This window comes from Hipposideros armiger, unplaced genomic scaffold (genome assembly GCF_001890085.2).
Source record: "Hipposideros armiger isolate ML-2016 unplaced genomic scaffold, ASM189008v1 scaffold_162, whole genome shotgun sequence".
Taxonomy (NCBI): Eukaryota; Metazoa; Chordata; class Mammalia; order Chiroptera; family Hipposideridae; genus Hipposideros; species Hipposideros armiger.
The window spans coordinates 1,872,944-1,886,253 of record NW_017731512.1 but is presented as its reverse complement, the minus strand read 5'-3'; the positions used below and the strand labels follow the sequence as shown (position 1 = coordinate 1,886,253).

Sequence of the window (13,310 nt, the reverse complement as noted above, 5' to 3'; positions counted from 1 at the left end):
GTGGCTCCTGGCCGCTCACGCTGGCTGCTGGCTACACACGGTAGCCCATGGCAACCCACTGCCACAGGGGCTGCAGTCTGTGCCGTCGCCAGCGACTCACAGCAGCCCAGCTCCAGGTTGAGCTGTTGTTCAGCATCTTAGCTGTAGAGGGCAGTGTCACTGGCCCTCATATGTGGGATCCGAACCGGGACCCTCTGGCGTCCCAAGCCAGCTCTTAACCATCGTGCCACTCGGCTGGCCCTGGAATGTATCTTTACTCAGTGATTTAAAAGAGTGCCATGCAGCGGCTGTTCATGGGGTGGTGATGTCTGAGTGGAACCTGGCCAAAAGGGAGAAAAGAAGTTCACAATTTGTAAATACTATCTATTTCATCTTCAACCTAGCAACAGCAGAGAAAGATTACTATTCCTCACTTACTCTCCTCCCCCCACCCCCAATTTTATGCTTTGGTGGTGTAAATTCTTGCTAGAATGTTAAGACTTTCAAATAAGACTGAGTTAAGTGCCTAGGAAATTCCAAGCTGTGTCTGTAAATTTAAAGGGAAGTCGAAGAAAATATCAAGTACTTAAAGTTGACCTTTTAATAAGGACACATGAGCCCACTGACTGGGCCTGAAATTGGATCTCTCTACACATCCTTGAGTCACTCCCTGAATCCAGCAAGAATTAGGGGTGGGCGGAGCATCCACACCCCTACACCCTAGCTTTTGGGTGCAGCTTTTGTGTCTGGCTCTGTCTTTCCTGGGTCTGTGAACTGACATGGTCACGTGTCAGAGTAGTGGGACCCAGGCATGTAGTCAACGCCCTCTTCCTATTTCCTTCTAATGAGAAAAATCCCTCAAAGGTTTGACCTTATTAAGAGGTACATTAAAAAAACGTTCTATGAAACGGGATCTCCTGCACTTCAAATCTGGGTAGCTGGTTTTGAATTGCTAAAATGCTTGCCTTCTGGTTAATCAGCCTACTACTAGACTATTTGGATTGTAAACTCGCAGCTGTTTTTTACTTTCTCCTTTCTTGTCACTTAAACATAAATTATGCCTTCCTTCTTCCCCCCACTTAAGTCTTTGTAAATTTGCCAGTAACGGGAGGTAGACCGCATGTCAGGCCATGATAGAAAGGAAGCATATTGTTTTCTCCAGTCATTAGGCTGTCAGAATTGTTAACCTTGATGGTTTATCCTAAAGTAATGAAAAATAAGTAACTCTCAATAATTGAGGCTGCTGGTTTGTTGGGGCTCAACTCACTGCAGTTTTATTTTTTTTGGTTTCGTTCCAAAGTGAGACCTAGTGGTGGATGCCCTGCTGTACTGCCCAGGTCCAGTCCGTCTCAGATAACGGATTCATTCCCTCAAGCTCCGGGAGTGTGGCCACAGACTGCCACACTCAGAGCCAGCCCGATTGCATCAGCTAAAGAGTGCCTTGCCCGAAGAGCACCCTTTCTTGGGTTGAGGTCCACCCCTCCTGGGTGGAGGTCCAGCCAAATCTGGACAACTCTTGAGGGTCATCACTGCTTCTGAGTGCCCCTTGAGTCTGCATTGCATCTCTCTTTCCCTCTCCCTCCTTTCCTCCTCCCCCTTCTCTACCCCCCTTCCCCTCCCCCTCCCTCATCCATTCTCCTTCCCTTCCTTCTTCAGGTGCTGACCCAAAGAGCGCTCCCTACAAAACCTCTTGTACTTGAATCATCTCCGAGTTGGGACTGATGTGGTTATTGTTTTACTTTCTTTGGAAAAGCGAGTTTTCAGATCTTGAAATTAACTTCAAACGTATCAGAACTGTGTAGTATGAAAAACTGATATAAAAGTTGGGAAAATTCCTAGTTTTTGTATGCTTTTCAGAAGTTGGTGCATAACATGAATTATTTAAAAATCATCTCCGCTACAGAAGTGCTTATAGTATAACTCTAAGGGTTGGGAGAAATATTATGAAAGAATCCATAGGTTTTGGTGATGCCTGGCATAGAGGTGAGGAGAGAAAGGAGACCGAGAAGATTGAGATTTTGAACCTCTGTGACTGAGGGAGCGGTGATATCAGCATTCACCAAAGGCTCTCCAGGCTGTGGAACTTTTACAATAATCGAAGGTAGGTGAATAAAAGAACAAAAGTACAACTGCTGTTCTTATACTGAGAGGTAGCACAGAGTAGTGGCTTAGAGATCAGACCTGAGAGCTAGGATCCCTGGATTAGAATCTTGGCTTCATTACTTTTCTGTGTGACCCTGGGCAAGTCACCCAATGTCTCTGTGACTCAGTGTTCTCATTTGTAAAATAAAGATAATAATACTTAATAGGATTCTAGTGAGTATTAAGCCAATTAATGTATGTAATTATTGTAGAACATTCTAAATAGTATCTATTATTATTATTATATTCACAAGTTAAAAAAAATTACACGCTGTCAGATCTTTTAGTCATTTTATTACTTCTAAGCAAAAACTCATCTTCCATCCTCTAGACCAGCCCTGCCCAATAGAAGTATGATTGTCCCACCTATGTGTTATAACATTTTCTAGTAACCACACTAGAAAGGCAAAAAAACCCAGATAAAATTAATTTTAATAATATATTTTATTTAACCCAATAATTCATAAATATTATCAGTTCAACATGTAATCACTATAAAAATATTAATGAGATCGTTTACACTCTTTTTTTGTTTTAAGTCTTAGAAATATGGGGTGCATTTTACACTTGCAGCATATTTCAGTTGCCAGTAGCCACTTCTGACTAGACGCTTCCGTATTGGACTGAGCAGCTTTAGAGCTTTGCTAGTTAATTTTTTTTTAATTTCAAAAGTGTTCCAGTTATCTATTGCTGTGAATGAACCAACCCCAAAACTTAGTGCCTTAATTATTTCTTAGTGGTTTATTATTTGTCATGAGTTTCACTCACCTAGGTTGTATACACAAGATTGATGATTTTTGACTGAATCATTTATTACAATGATAGTTGTGAAATTTTTTAATTCTAGGATTCCTTTTACATTTATTAGTTGGAATTATATGGTTAAGAAGAACTTTTTCTTGTCTCTCATTTAGTCATCTATTTAATGACAGCAATATGAACTCAGAGACTGTTGTTTTTTCAGTAGTTTATAATCCATTATTTATTTGAATGCTCAAGTTGTCTGACCACTATATATACAGTAATACCTTGATTTGTGAGCATAATTCGTTCCGGAAACAAACTACTCGTATTGCAAGACATCGCTCGTTTGCCATGTTAAAATGTATTAAAAATGTTTGCTCATGTTGCAAAACACTCGCAAACCATGTTACTAGCAATCCAAGGTTTTACTGTATATCTATATAGATATATAGTCACATATATATGACTTTATTTTTTTTTGCAGATTTTTCATATTACCCCTGCCCCCGCACATGTATAACTTCCCCGATTATCAACATCACTCACCAGAATGGTACTTTTTTCTTTTTTCTTTTTTCTTTTTTTCTTTCTTTTTTAGCAAAGGTGAACTACATTGATACATCGTAATTACCCAAAGTCCTTAGTTTACTTTGGATTCACTCTTCGTGCTGTACATTCTATGGGTTAGGGCGAATGTACAATGATGTATCTATTATTATAATATACAGAATATTTTCACTGCCTTAAAAATCATCTGTGCTCTGCCTGTTCATCTTTTCCTGCCACCCCCTGGCAACCACTGATCTTTTTACTGTCTCCATAGTTTTGCCTTTTCCACAATGTCATGTAGTTGGAATGTAGCCTTTTCAGACTGGCTTCTTTCACTTAGGAATATGCATTTAAGTTTCCTCCATATCTTCTAATGACTTTATAGCTTATTTCTTTTTAATGTTGAATAAATTCCATTGTCTGGATGTACCACAGTTTACCTATTGAAGAACGTCTTGGTTGCTTCCAAGTTTTGGCAATTATCAATACAGCTTTAATAAACATCTGCATACAGATTTTTGTGTGCACATAAGTTTTCAACTCTTTTGAGTAAATACCAAAGAGTGTGATTGCTGGATCTTATGGTAAGAGTATGTTTATTTGCGTAAGCAACTTCCAAACTGTCTTCCAAAGTGGCTGTACCATTTTGCATTCCATCAGCAATGTATGAGAGTTCCTATTGCTCCAAATCCTAGTCAGCATTTGGCATCATCAGTGTTTTGGATTTGGGCCATTCTAATAGGTATGTAATTGTATCTCGTTGTTTTAATTTGCATTTCCCTGTAATGGTGGAGCATCGTTTATAATGCTTATTTTATTTGCCATTTATATACCTTCTGCGGTGAGGTGTCTGTTAATATCTTTGGCTTATTTTTTAATCAAGTTGTTTTTTTTAATTGTTGAGTTTTAAGAGTTCTTTGTATATTTTGGATAACAACCTTTTATCAGATGTGTCTTTTGCAAATATTTTCTCTGCGGATTTTCTTCTTATTCTCTTGACATTGTCTTTTGCACAGCAGTTTTTAATTGTAATGAAGTCTAGCTTATCAATTATTTCTTTCATGGATCTTTGGTGTTGTATATAAAAAGACATTACCACACCCAAGGTCATCTAGGTTTTCACCCTGTGTTATCGTCTAGGAATTTTATAGTATTGCATTTTACATTTAAGTCTATGATCTATTTTAAGTTAATTTTTGTGACTGATATAAGGCCTGGGTCTAGGTTCTTGTTTTTGCATGCGGATATCCAGTTGTTCCAGCACCATTTGTTGAAGAGATTATCTTTGTTCTATTGTATCACCTTTATGAAAGATCAGTTGACTGTATTTACGGGGGTCTATTTCTAGGCTCTCTATTATCCTCCACTGATCTGTTTGTCTGTTTCCCCCCGCAATACCACACTCTCTTGATTGCTGTAGCTTTATAGTAAGTCTTTGCATCAGGTAGCATCATTCTTCCAATTTTGTTTTTTTCCTTCAATACTGAGTTGGCTATTCTGGGTCTGTTGTCTCTCCATATAAACTTTAGGATCAGCTTGTCAATATCCATAAAATAACTTTCTGGGATTTTGATTGGGATTTCGTTGACTCTATAAATCAAAGTTTGGAAGAACTGAGGACTTGACAATATTGAGTCTTGCTATCTGTGAACACGGAATATGTTCTTCATTTATTTAGTTCTTTGATTTGTTTATCAGAGTTTTGTAGTCTTATATAGATTTTATACATATTAAGTTACACTTATACCTAAGTATTTCATTTTTGGGTTGGTGCTAATGTAAATGGTATTGTTTTAAAATTCAAATTCCACTTGTTTATTGTTGGTACATAGTAACCATAATAATTTAAATTGAGAAACCACTTTCTCCACATGTGCTCAGGTACCTGGTAAGATCAGAGAAAATTCTGCTACATGTAAAATATTCTCAAATCCAATTTTTTTTCCATATTGAAATGTTTAAATGTTTCAGCCCAAATATTTCACAGGGTCGCTCTTTTTGCCTGCAGAGTGCCATGCCTCTTTTTGTCAAATATTTTTATAAGACAACACTTGTCAAATAAATTGTCCCTGTTTGTGATTCTTTTGAATGTTTCACCAAGTTTAGTTGCTGCAATGTCATAGAGATTCTCAATTTCACTTCAATTCAGTATAGAATATGTCTATCGCATTGCAAATAAACCTCATGCAGATTAAACCCATCTCATATTAATATTTTGCTAAACATATCAGCATCCAGTACAAATGCTAAATCAGAATGGTAGGATAATAGTGTAACCTGGGGCAATTCTGGAGAGGGCTCACAGGTCTAAAAAGCCTCTTACGATCTGGTCCTCATCTCTGCTACCCTCCCCCTCCCTGCCTGTGGCCTGGTCCCATCCAGCTCTCTGCCTTGGTAGACAAATCCACTCCTTTGCATTCACTGCTGCTCTGCCTAGAAACTCTGCCTCTCCTTTCTCACCTGCTAATTTCTCCTTATCCTGCAACCCTAGGCTCTGGCATCATTTTCTCTAGGTGCTTTCCCTTGAATCCTGTGATGTGCTCCCTGCCCTACATTGCACCCTTGCTTACTTGTTCCCCCTTCTTCACCCTTTCAAAAACACTTTTGGTGCAATGTCCTGTTACTTAAGAGTCCTACTCTTTGCTCCCTATGGTGACAGTTATTGGATAAACTGATCTGTTCTATACACATTACAGACATCGATTGACATACTTATTCCTTACAACCACCTTATGTGATTGGTATGATAATTAGCATCCTCATTTTTTTTTTCCTTAAATTTTATTGGGGAGCAGCCAAAGTCATTGGTTGCACATTGCTTTCATGCTACAATGGCATAGTTGACTTGTTTAGGGAGGGTGCAGCTCATAGTAGCCCATGCGGGGATCGAACTGGCAACCTTGGTGTTAGCACCACACTCTAATCAACTGAGCTAACCAGTCACCCCAGCATCCTCATTTATGGATGAAAAAATTGAACCTGGAAAATCAGATAACTTGGTCAAGGACAGGGGTAGTATATGGCTGATTCAGGATAGAACCAATGAGGTCTGATTCTAGCGGCCACTTGCTTAATTAACCCTTGCCCTGCACACTAGATATGTGTGGCCCCCAGGAGGAGAGGTACCATGTGGTACCCTTAATAAATATTTCTTAAATGAATGAAGGAGCTGAGGACCTGTCACCATCTCAAAATTTGTGTCACTTAAATGGGAACTTTGGATAAGTAGTCTTATTTTTAACATGAAACATTTTTTTCCTTGAAATAAATGGTCTGATGAGAAATTGGCACGAGTTAAATTAGCAGGCCTATGTTTAGAAACTTTACATGAAAAAAAAGTCTGCTGTCACTCTGCTCCTAATGAGTCCCAGCTAAGCACTGACATGACTAATGCCTTCCTTTTCTTCCTTTATCATGAGGGTATGAAACATATGAAATAAACCTCAGATTCCTTTTGTACATTATCTGAAGTATTGCTTAAATGTGTGTAACCTTAAAACACCAACAAGAGCACCAGCAAAAATGACAACAAAAATGATATTGGGAAAGAGAAGCAGAACTTATTAATTTTGGGGGGAGATTTACTCACTGATAGTCTCGGAAGCCTGGCCCAGTTTCCTTAACTCTTTGGCGCAGGGATATATAATAACCTCTCAGGTGTTCTGGGTGTTAATAAATTGTTTTGGTTTGATCAAATAAGGTTATGATTCCATAAGATTATGATTCCCTCTAAGAGTCTTAGGGGAGTCTTGCAAGTTCTGTATTGTATCATCAGATTCAAATTATGACTTTTTTTCCTCACTTTCCTTTTAGGCTCTTTCAAGACACTTACTCTTCCATCAGTAAGTATCCATTTTAAGAAAATTTGATTTCAGAAATATACATTGCATTCGTGAACTAAGTAATTTAATATTTTATTGGCATTTATATCAATTTAAATTCCTTGTGAGTTTGACTTGAGTTCAGTTCCACCTTCAGATTATTTAAGAAAAATATCCCTTCAGGGAGATTGGTTATTCGGCCCTTTAAACTCATAGCAGAGATTTTTCTTTTGTAAATAGAGAACTTCACTAAGGGAAACTGACCTGGACTAATAGCACAGGAACCTGGGCTGGTTTGGTCCACTTCTGCCCTAATGAGCCTTAGAATCTTGAGTGTGTAATTAACACTTGGTTCCTCAGTTTCCTTGTCCTGGTAGCCTTGCTAAGCCATATTGGAACCTGAGGCAAAAGGAAACATCAGCGATGCTGATCCCGTCTTTGTTTAAAATTTTAATTTTTTTCATAATTTAATTTTCTGCATTACTTTTGACACTTAAAAATATTTAAAATATTATAAAAAATATTATGTACCTTGACTTCTGAGTTTTTTGGCACCCTCCTTAAATTTTGTACCTGAGGCAAGTGCCTCTCTCACCTCATCCTGGTGCTGGCCCCGCCCTTATTTGGGTTACCCTGGAGGCAAATGCGAGGTACACGTGCTACAAAATAGGTTATGGAAGTGGAAAGGGGTTATTATTTTGTTGAGAAGAGTCATAATACATGATTATTAAATGTTGTTTGTGAACTAATCCTACTTCTCATAGCTTTGATTTAGAAGTTTGTACATTTATCATTATGTTTTGTTTTGGAGCTTCACACATTTGCGGTACAAAGAGTAGACATAAAACATAGACATTCAACAAGGGGTGCAATTTGATATACTTTTCTGAGAATAGATGACTAATGACTTATCACATCCCGCGTGACAAGGGCTAGGGTTTTGAGGAGGGGCTGCTAAGGGTTAAGAAATTAGAAGAGTCAAAAATAGAGTTTCTGCAGGCCAGGGGTCTCCTCTCTGCAGACCGAAAGAGCGAGCCCTGATCCTGGCTGGCGAATAACTTTTATTTACAACTGTCACAAAGAAGTCAATTTGAATATCTATACCCAGTTAATTGATTCGATTAGACCAGCAGCTGCTTCACCGAAACTCATTGTGCTCAAGCAAGAGTTGTGCTTTCACAAGTACGTATGATCCCCGGGGTGGCCTCAGCATTCCGAGACCACCGGATAAGGAAGTTTTACCGAGATCATTCCCTCGGGTCTCAGCATTCCAAGACACTCCCTTATGACTTCAGAGGATCAGTGCGCAGGAGCATTTGAGTCCGCAGCTGCAAGGCGACATCGACTTTGATCCTGATATATTACATACGTACTTATGTAGAATCAGCATTACTTGATGAGCTGGGTTCCCCCATTACCTCTTGCTGGTTGCTTGTCAAGTGCATTCAGAAACCACATTCATTTTGAGGGGGTCTTCTGGAGAACAGAGTGCTCCCAAACAGTACCTTATAAAAATTACTTATATTTCATAGCTATTATGTTTCTTAGCTATTATGCTTGTATTTTCCTTGCAAAGAAATATACTGCTTTTCTACTGTTAAATAGAAAAGGGAGGAAGGGCAGAGTAGGCAGAAGTGGGGTGGGGGGAGGATCATTCTTAGTGACAATAAAACATGAGTTTACATTCATGTAACCTAAAACATTAGGTGCTGGCCACCAGTGCCTGTATACATAACACTGTTGAAAGAGCGTTCCAATGAGATGATTAAAATAAATTTTGTGTAATATAATTGTCCTATAGCAGAAAGGAGTGGGATTTAAGTTCAGGAATCACAGCGTAAAGCCCAATAACTGTGTGGTTTCTTCAAAGAAGTATGCAGTTACACAGGCCAGAAGTGCAGAAAGGCTGAAAGGAGGTCACATAGATGGGAAGAGGGCACTTGGGCTTGTTCCAATAATGCTTGTATACACTCTACTCACCCGAACTATCATTAGCTGGAAATTGAGCTACTATTATTCTTTTTAAGTCTTAACCATATGAAATACCAACTCCAACATCCAATATGTGTCTTTAATATGCTATTTCTATTGCGTGTGCCCCTAGCAATTATTTATTGAAAGCTTTACTAGACATTATATTTAGGACTATATCCCTTTTTAGTAAAACCATTTTAAAGACTTAGTCATAAAGTGTCTGGGAAAATTTGCTAACGCTTGGTAAAAATAGAAGGTTCTGCATTTTTATGAGTTTTCAATTAAAACAGACCGAACTTTCAAAGTGAACTTGCATTCTGATGTTTGTAAATGTAATATTTTAAATTATTTTTAAAGGCCATTCTAAATAAGGCCCTTAAAAGCCATGAATTCTAAAATATGAATACTTTGGCTGCATGAAAACAAATGTGTGTTTAACATTTCATTACTCATTGTTTCTATTTTTGATACACTACTGTAAGCCTTTAATAAGAAGTAAAAAAAACATAATTGATGCTTAATATAAAGGTTATTTTTTTGTATAAAATACGCTAGAAATTTTGTTTTATTCTTTGTGAATAAATCCAACTTAAAATGTGGGAGTGGTTTTTAAAATTAGAAATGTTTTTAACATTTTAAGTATAATTACTAATATATTTTAAATAGAAACTATCATTTTAAATTTCTCAATTCTATTTTGAAGACTATTTGAAATCTCTATTGCTTTTAGTAACTGGTGTTACTAATGAAGTAAAGTAGGATAAATACTATCATGTGGTCTCAGTTTCCTTAAGAGAATTGATCTTTCAGAGAAGGTGAAATGGCTTTAGACAGCCCAGATTAGAATAAGAAATCCATTTACTGTCCACCAAGGACCTTTTTGAGCATGCCTTCCTTATGTACCCTGGGCAGAGAGCTATCATTCACTCAGAGAGTTTGCATTTATGTATACACAAAACAGACCTAGCATAACTGAGAATCAACCATGCCCAACTCAAATCCTGAGTGATATTTGGTTGATCAAAGCCCCTCGATATTGTAAACTCCCAGACTCTTGTCCTGCTGCCAGACAGTGTCATGTCCAACTGTGGGACCTATATCTTTCTCTGTCCCTGTGCTCTCATCTCAACACATAGGAGTCCAAAAATCTCTGTGGGCAAATAATTGGTTCTTGTATAAAAGATGTGGAAGTCTCTTATGAAGGGAACCCCTCTCCCCTTATTTTTGTTTTTACCAATTCTGGGAACTTTTTTTAGTAACTGTGGCCCCAAGAAGGCAGAAGGCATTTGATCAGCAAAGGTTCAGGAGCCTTTATTACAGAATTATCCTTTCTACTGTGGGTGGCAGGTTACAACTCATTCCAGGTCTGGCACAGAGGGAAACTTTCCTGAAGATTGCTCAAAATCCACCATGTTTTCTTCAGTCTTCTTCTCATTATGACCCTCTGTTGTTAACAATGAAGGGCCAAGGTCTGTACCGACAGCTCAGAATCTGGAGTGCCACCCCCAAGCCATGTGGTGATGCCCCATGGTTCATAGAGATACCCCAGGTCTACTGATACACCAAATTCATATTGTCATCTCTGGCTTCGCACCACTGGGATTAGAGCTAGGCTTTGAGGATCTTAAATTACCTAAATTTTACATATGAGGTGAGATTTCTAACGGGAGAGTTGATAAAGCAAATTAGTTAGGGTAACTGACAGGAGCAGAAAGATAGTCAATACCATCCCTGTTGAGGCAGTGTCAGCTCCCTGAAGGGGGATGGAGAAAGGGACAGAGTAAATGTTTTTGGACACATTTTGTGTTAATTCTAATTCTCCAACTCTTTGGCCTCCTCGTGGTTAATAAGCCTCTTTAGTTTTGGTCTGCTGCATCATTAATTTGACATTAAATCTTCAATCTACTATCTGTTCTGGAGGCGCTGGGCCACTAAAAATGACCACATTATATCCAAGTCATAAAGAGCAATCCCATCAAATATCATATTTCCAAACATAAAATATTTATAAATTTTGCCATATAGAGGCATATGATATGCTGGTTCCTGGCATATATAGTTTCCTGCTTATAGTATTAAGGAATATGTTTAAAAGAATTGGAGGACTGAGATATCATTTGAGAAAATAGAATCTAAGAATGAATGCGAGTTTCAGGCTTGATTCTCAGCCCCATTGGGGCATATCTTTGGTTCATCATGTTCTATTCTAAGCACTTAGAACAATCTGGAGCTAGAACCTGCTCAATAAATATTTATTTATTGATGAAAAGCAAAAATTGACACTAGAGGTCATTTGAAGGTGACATTATGGGTTGTTTCTTCTAATATTTTACTGTGAAATTTTTAAATGTACAAAAAACTTGAAAGAATTTCATAGTGAACACACCCACCACTTAGAATCTTTCATTCACATTTTACCACACTTGCTCTGTCACATATCTATCCATCTACTCATCTCTCCACCCATTCATTCATCTTATTTTTTATTATAAATGCATTTCCAAGTAAATTGCAGACATCAGTACTTCTCCCCCTAAATGTTTCCTGTTGACCATTTTATTGGTAGCTTGTTACATTTCCTTCATATTCTTCTCCATATTGCAAACCTATGGTGGCTGCTAGTATTGAAAAATCTCCTCTGAACTTTCTGTGGACAAAACTTATTTGCAAAAGGGAGTCAGCATATAGTTTCAGAAACTCAGGTTTATTAATCTGAAAATGAACTAAAAGCCAGGTGTGCTACTTATCTATTGCATAACCTATTATCCCCAAACTTTGGTGTAATACAACAATCAACTTTTATTGTCACAGTTTCTGTGGGTCAGGAATTTGGGAACCACACAGTCGACAGTTGCGACTTGGGGTCTCACGAGGATGCCATCGAGATGGCCACCAGAGCTGCAGCCATCTGTGGCTTCACTAGGGCTGGGATCCTCTATGAGGAAGTTCATTCACACAGTTGGTGCAAGTCGGTGGTGGGTGCTGGTGGGAGCTCAGTTCCTCCCCATGTGGGTTTCTCCACAGGCTTCTTGAGTATCCTCCGCACATGGCAGCTGGTTCCCTCCAGAGCAAGGAATCAATGAAAGAGAGAGACCCAGGCAGAAACCATCCTTTTTATGACACAGACTCATTCTGTACTTGAGAAGCAAGTCACTGAGTCTGGGGAATTGGGTTCTATCTTTTCAAGTGAGGAGGGTCAGAGAAATTTTGGACGTATTTGAAAGCTACCACATGAAGGCTCTTAAGAGTAGTATAGCTCATCTTAGGTTTGAATCTTAGCTAGTGACTGGAACAACTTCCTTAACTCCTCCAGGACCCAGATTCTGTGTTAGTAAGAGCACCCACCTGAAGATTGTTGTGAGGTAAAATGACACAGGACATGTAAACTGTTGAGGATGGCTTCTGGTCTGTGAATGCTGGAAGGTGGGATTTCTATTGTAATAGAACTGTAAAACGAGCAGCCTCATCACCCTTACCAGGACTACGACATGTAACGCACAAGGTGCAGGAAGAGAGTGCATTGTACAATGCTATGCATTTATATTTTCTATTCTCCTTACAATTAAAAACATTTCTGAGGTAAAATAATGAGGCCTTGATATGTCTGATCTCTTATTTTTCTAGCTACCTCTGAACAGTGCAAATGAGATTTATGAGCTACGTGTGACTGGACATACCCAGGATGAGGTTTTATTCTCGAATAGTACACGCTTATCATTTGAGACCAAGAGGATGACTGTCTTCATTCAGACAGACAAGTCCCTGTACAAGCCAAAGCAAGAAGTGAAGTTTCGTATTATCACACTCCTCGCAGATTTTAAGCCTTACAAAACCTCTTTAAATATTCTAATTAAGGTAAGTGCCAGACAGAAATGAAGCAAGGAGTTCAAGCCATTTTACTGAAGATCTCTTGTAAGTTCTGCTCATGTTACCTTAGAATTCACTGTGGATAAGCTCCCCTCCCAACATGGGAATTCTCTCTCTATAGCAGCAGTTCTCAACCTGTGGGCTGCGACCCCTTTGGGGGTCGAACGACCCTTTCACAGGGGTCGCCTAAGACCATCGGAAAACAAAAAGATATTTACATTACGATTCATAACA

The 13,310-nt window shown here is 38.6% G+C and overlaps 1 protein-coding gene across 5 annotated transcripts in view; it reads left to right on the top strand.

Annotated features, from left to right (window-relative positions):
- CD109 (CD109 molecule) overlaps nt 1–13,310 on the top strand; it is a 156,084-nt gene that overhangs the window by 55,723 nt on the left and 87,051 nt on the right. For all 5 annotated transcript variants that reach the window (XM_019651610.1, XM_019651614.1, XM_019651611.1 and 2 more), the window contains 2 exons: nt 7,228–7,256; nt 12,834–13,064. In XM_019651610.1, the coding sequence (XP_019507155.1) occupies nt 7,228–7,256; nt 12,834–13,064 (260 nt within the window). The remainder of the gene's footprint in view (nt 1–7,227; nt 7,257–12,833; nt 13,065–13,310) is intronic.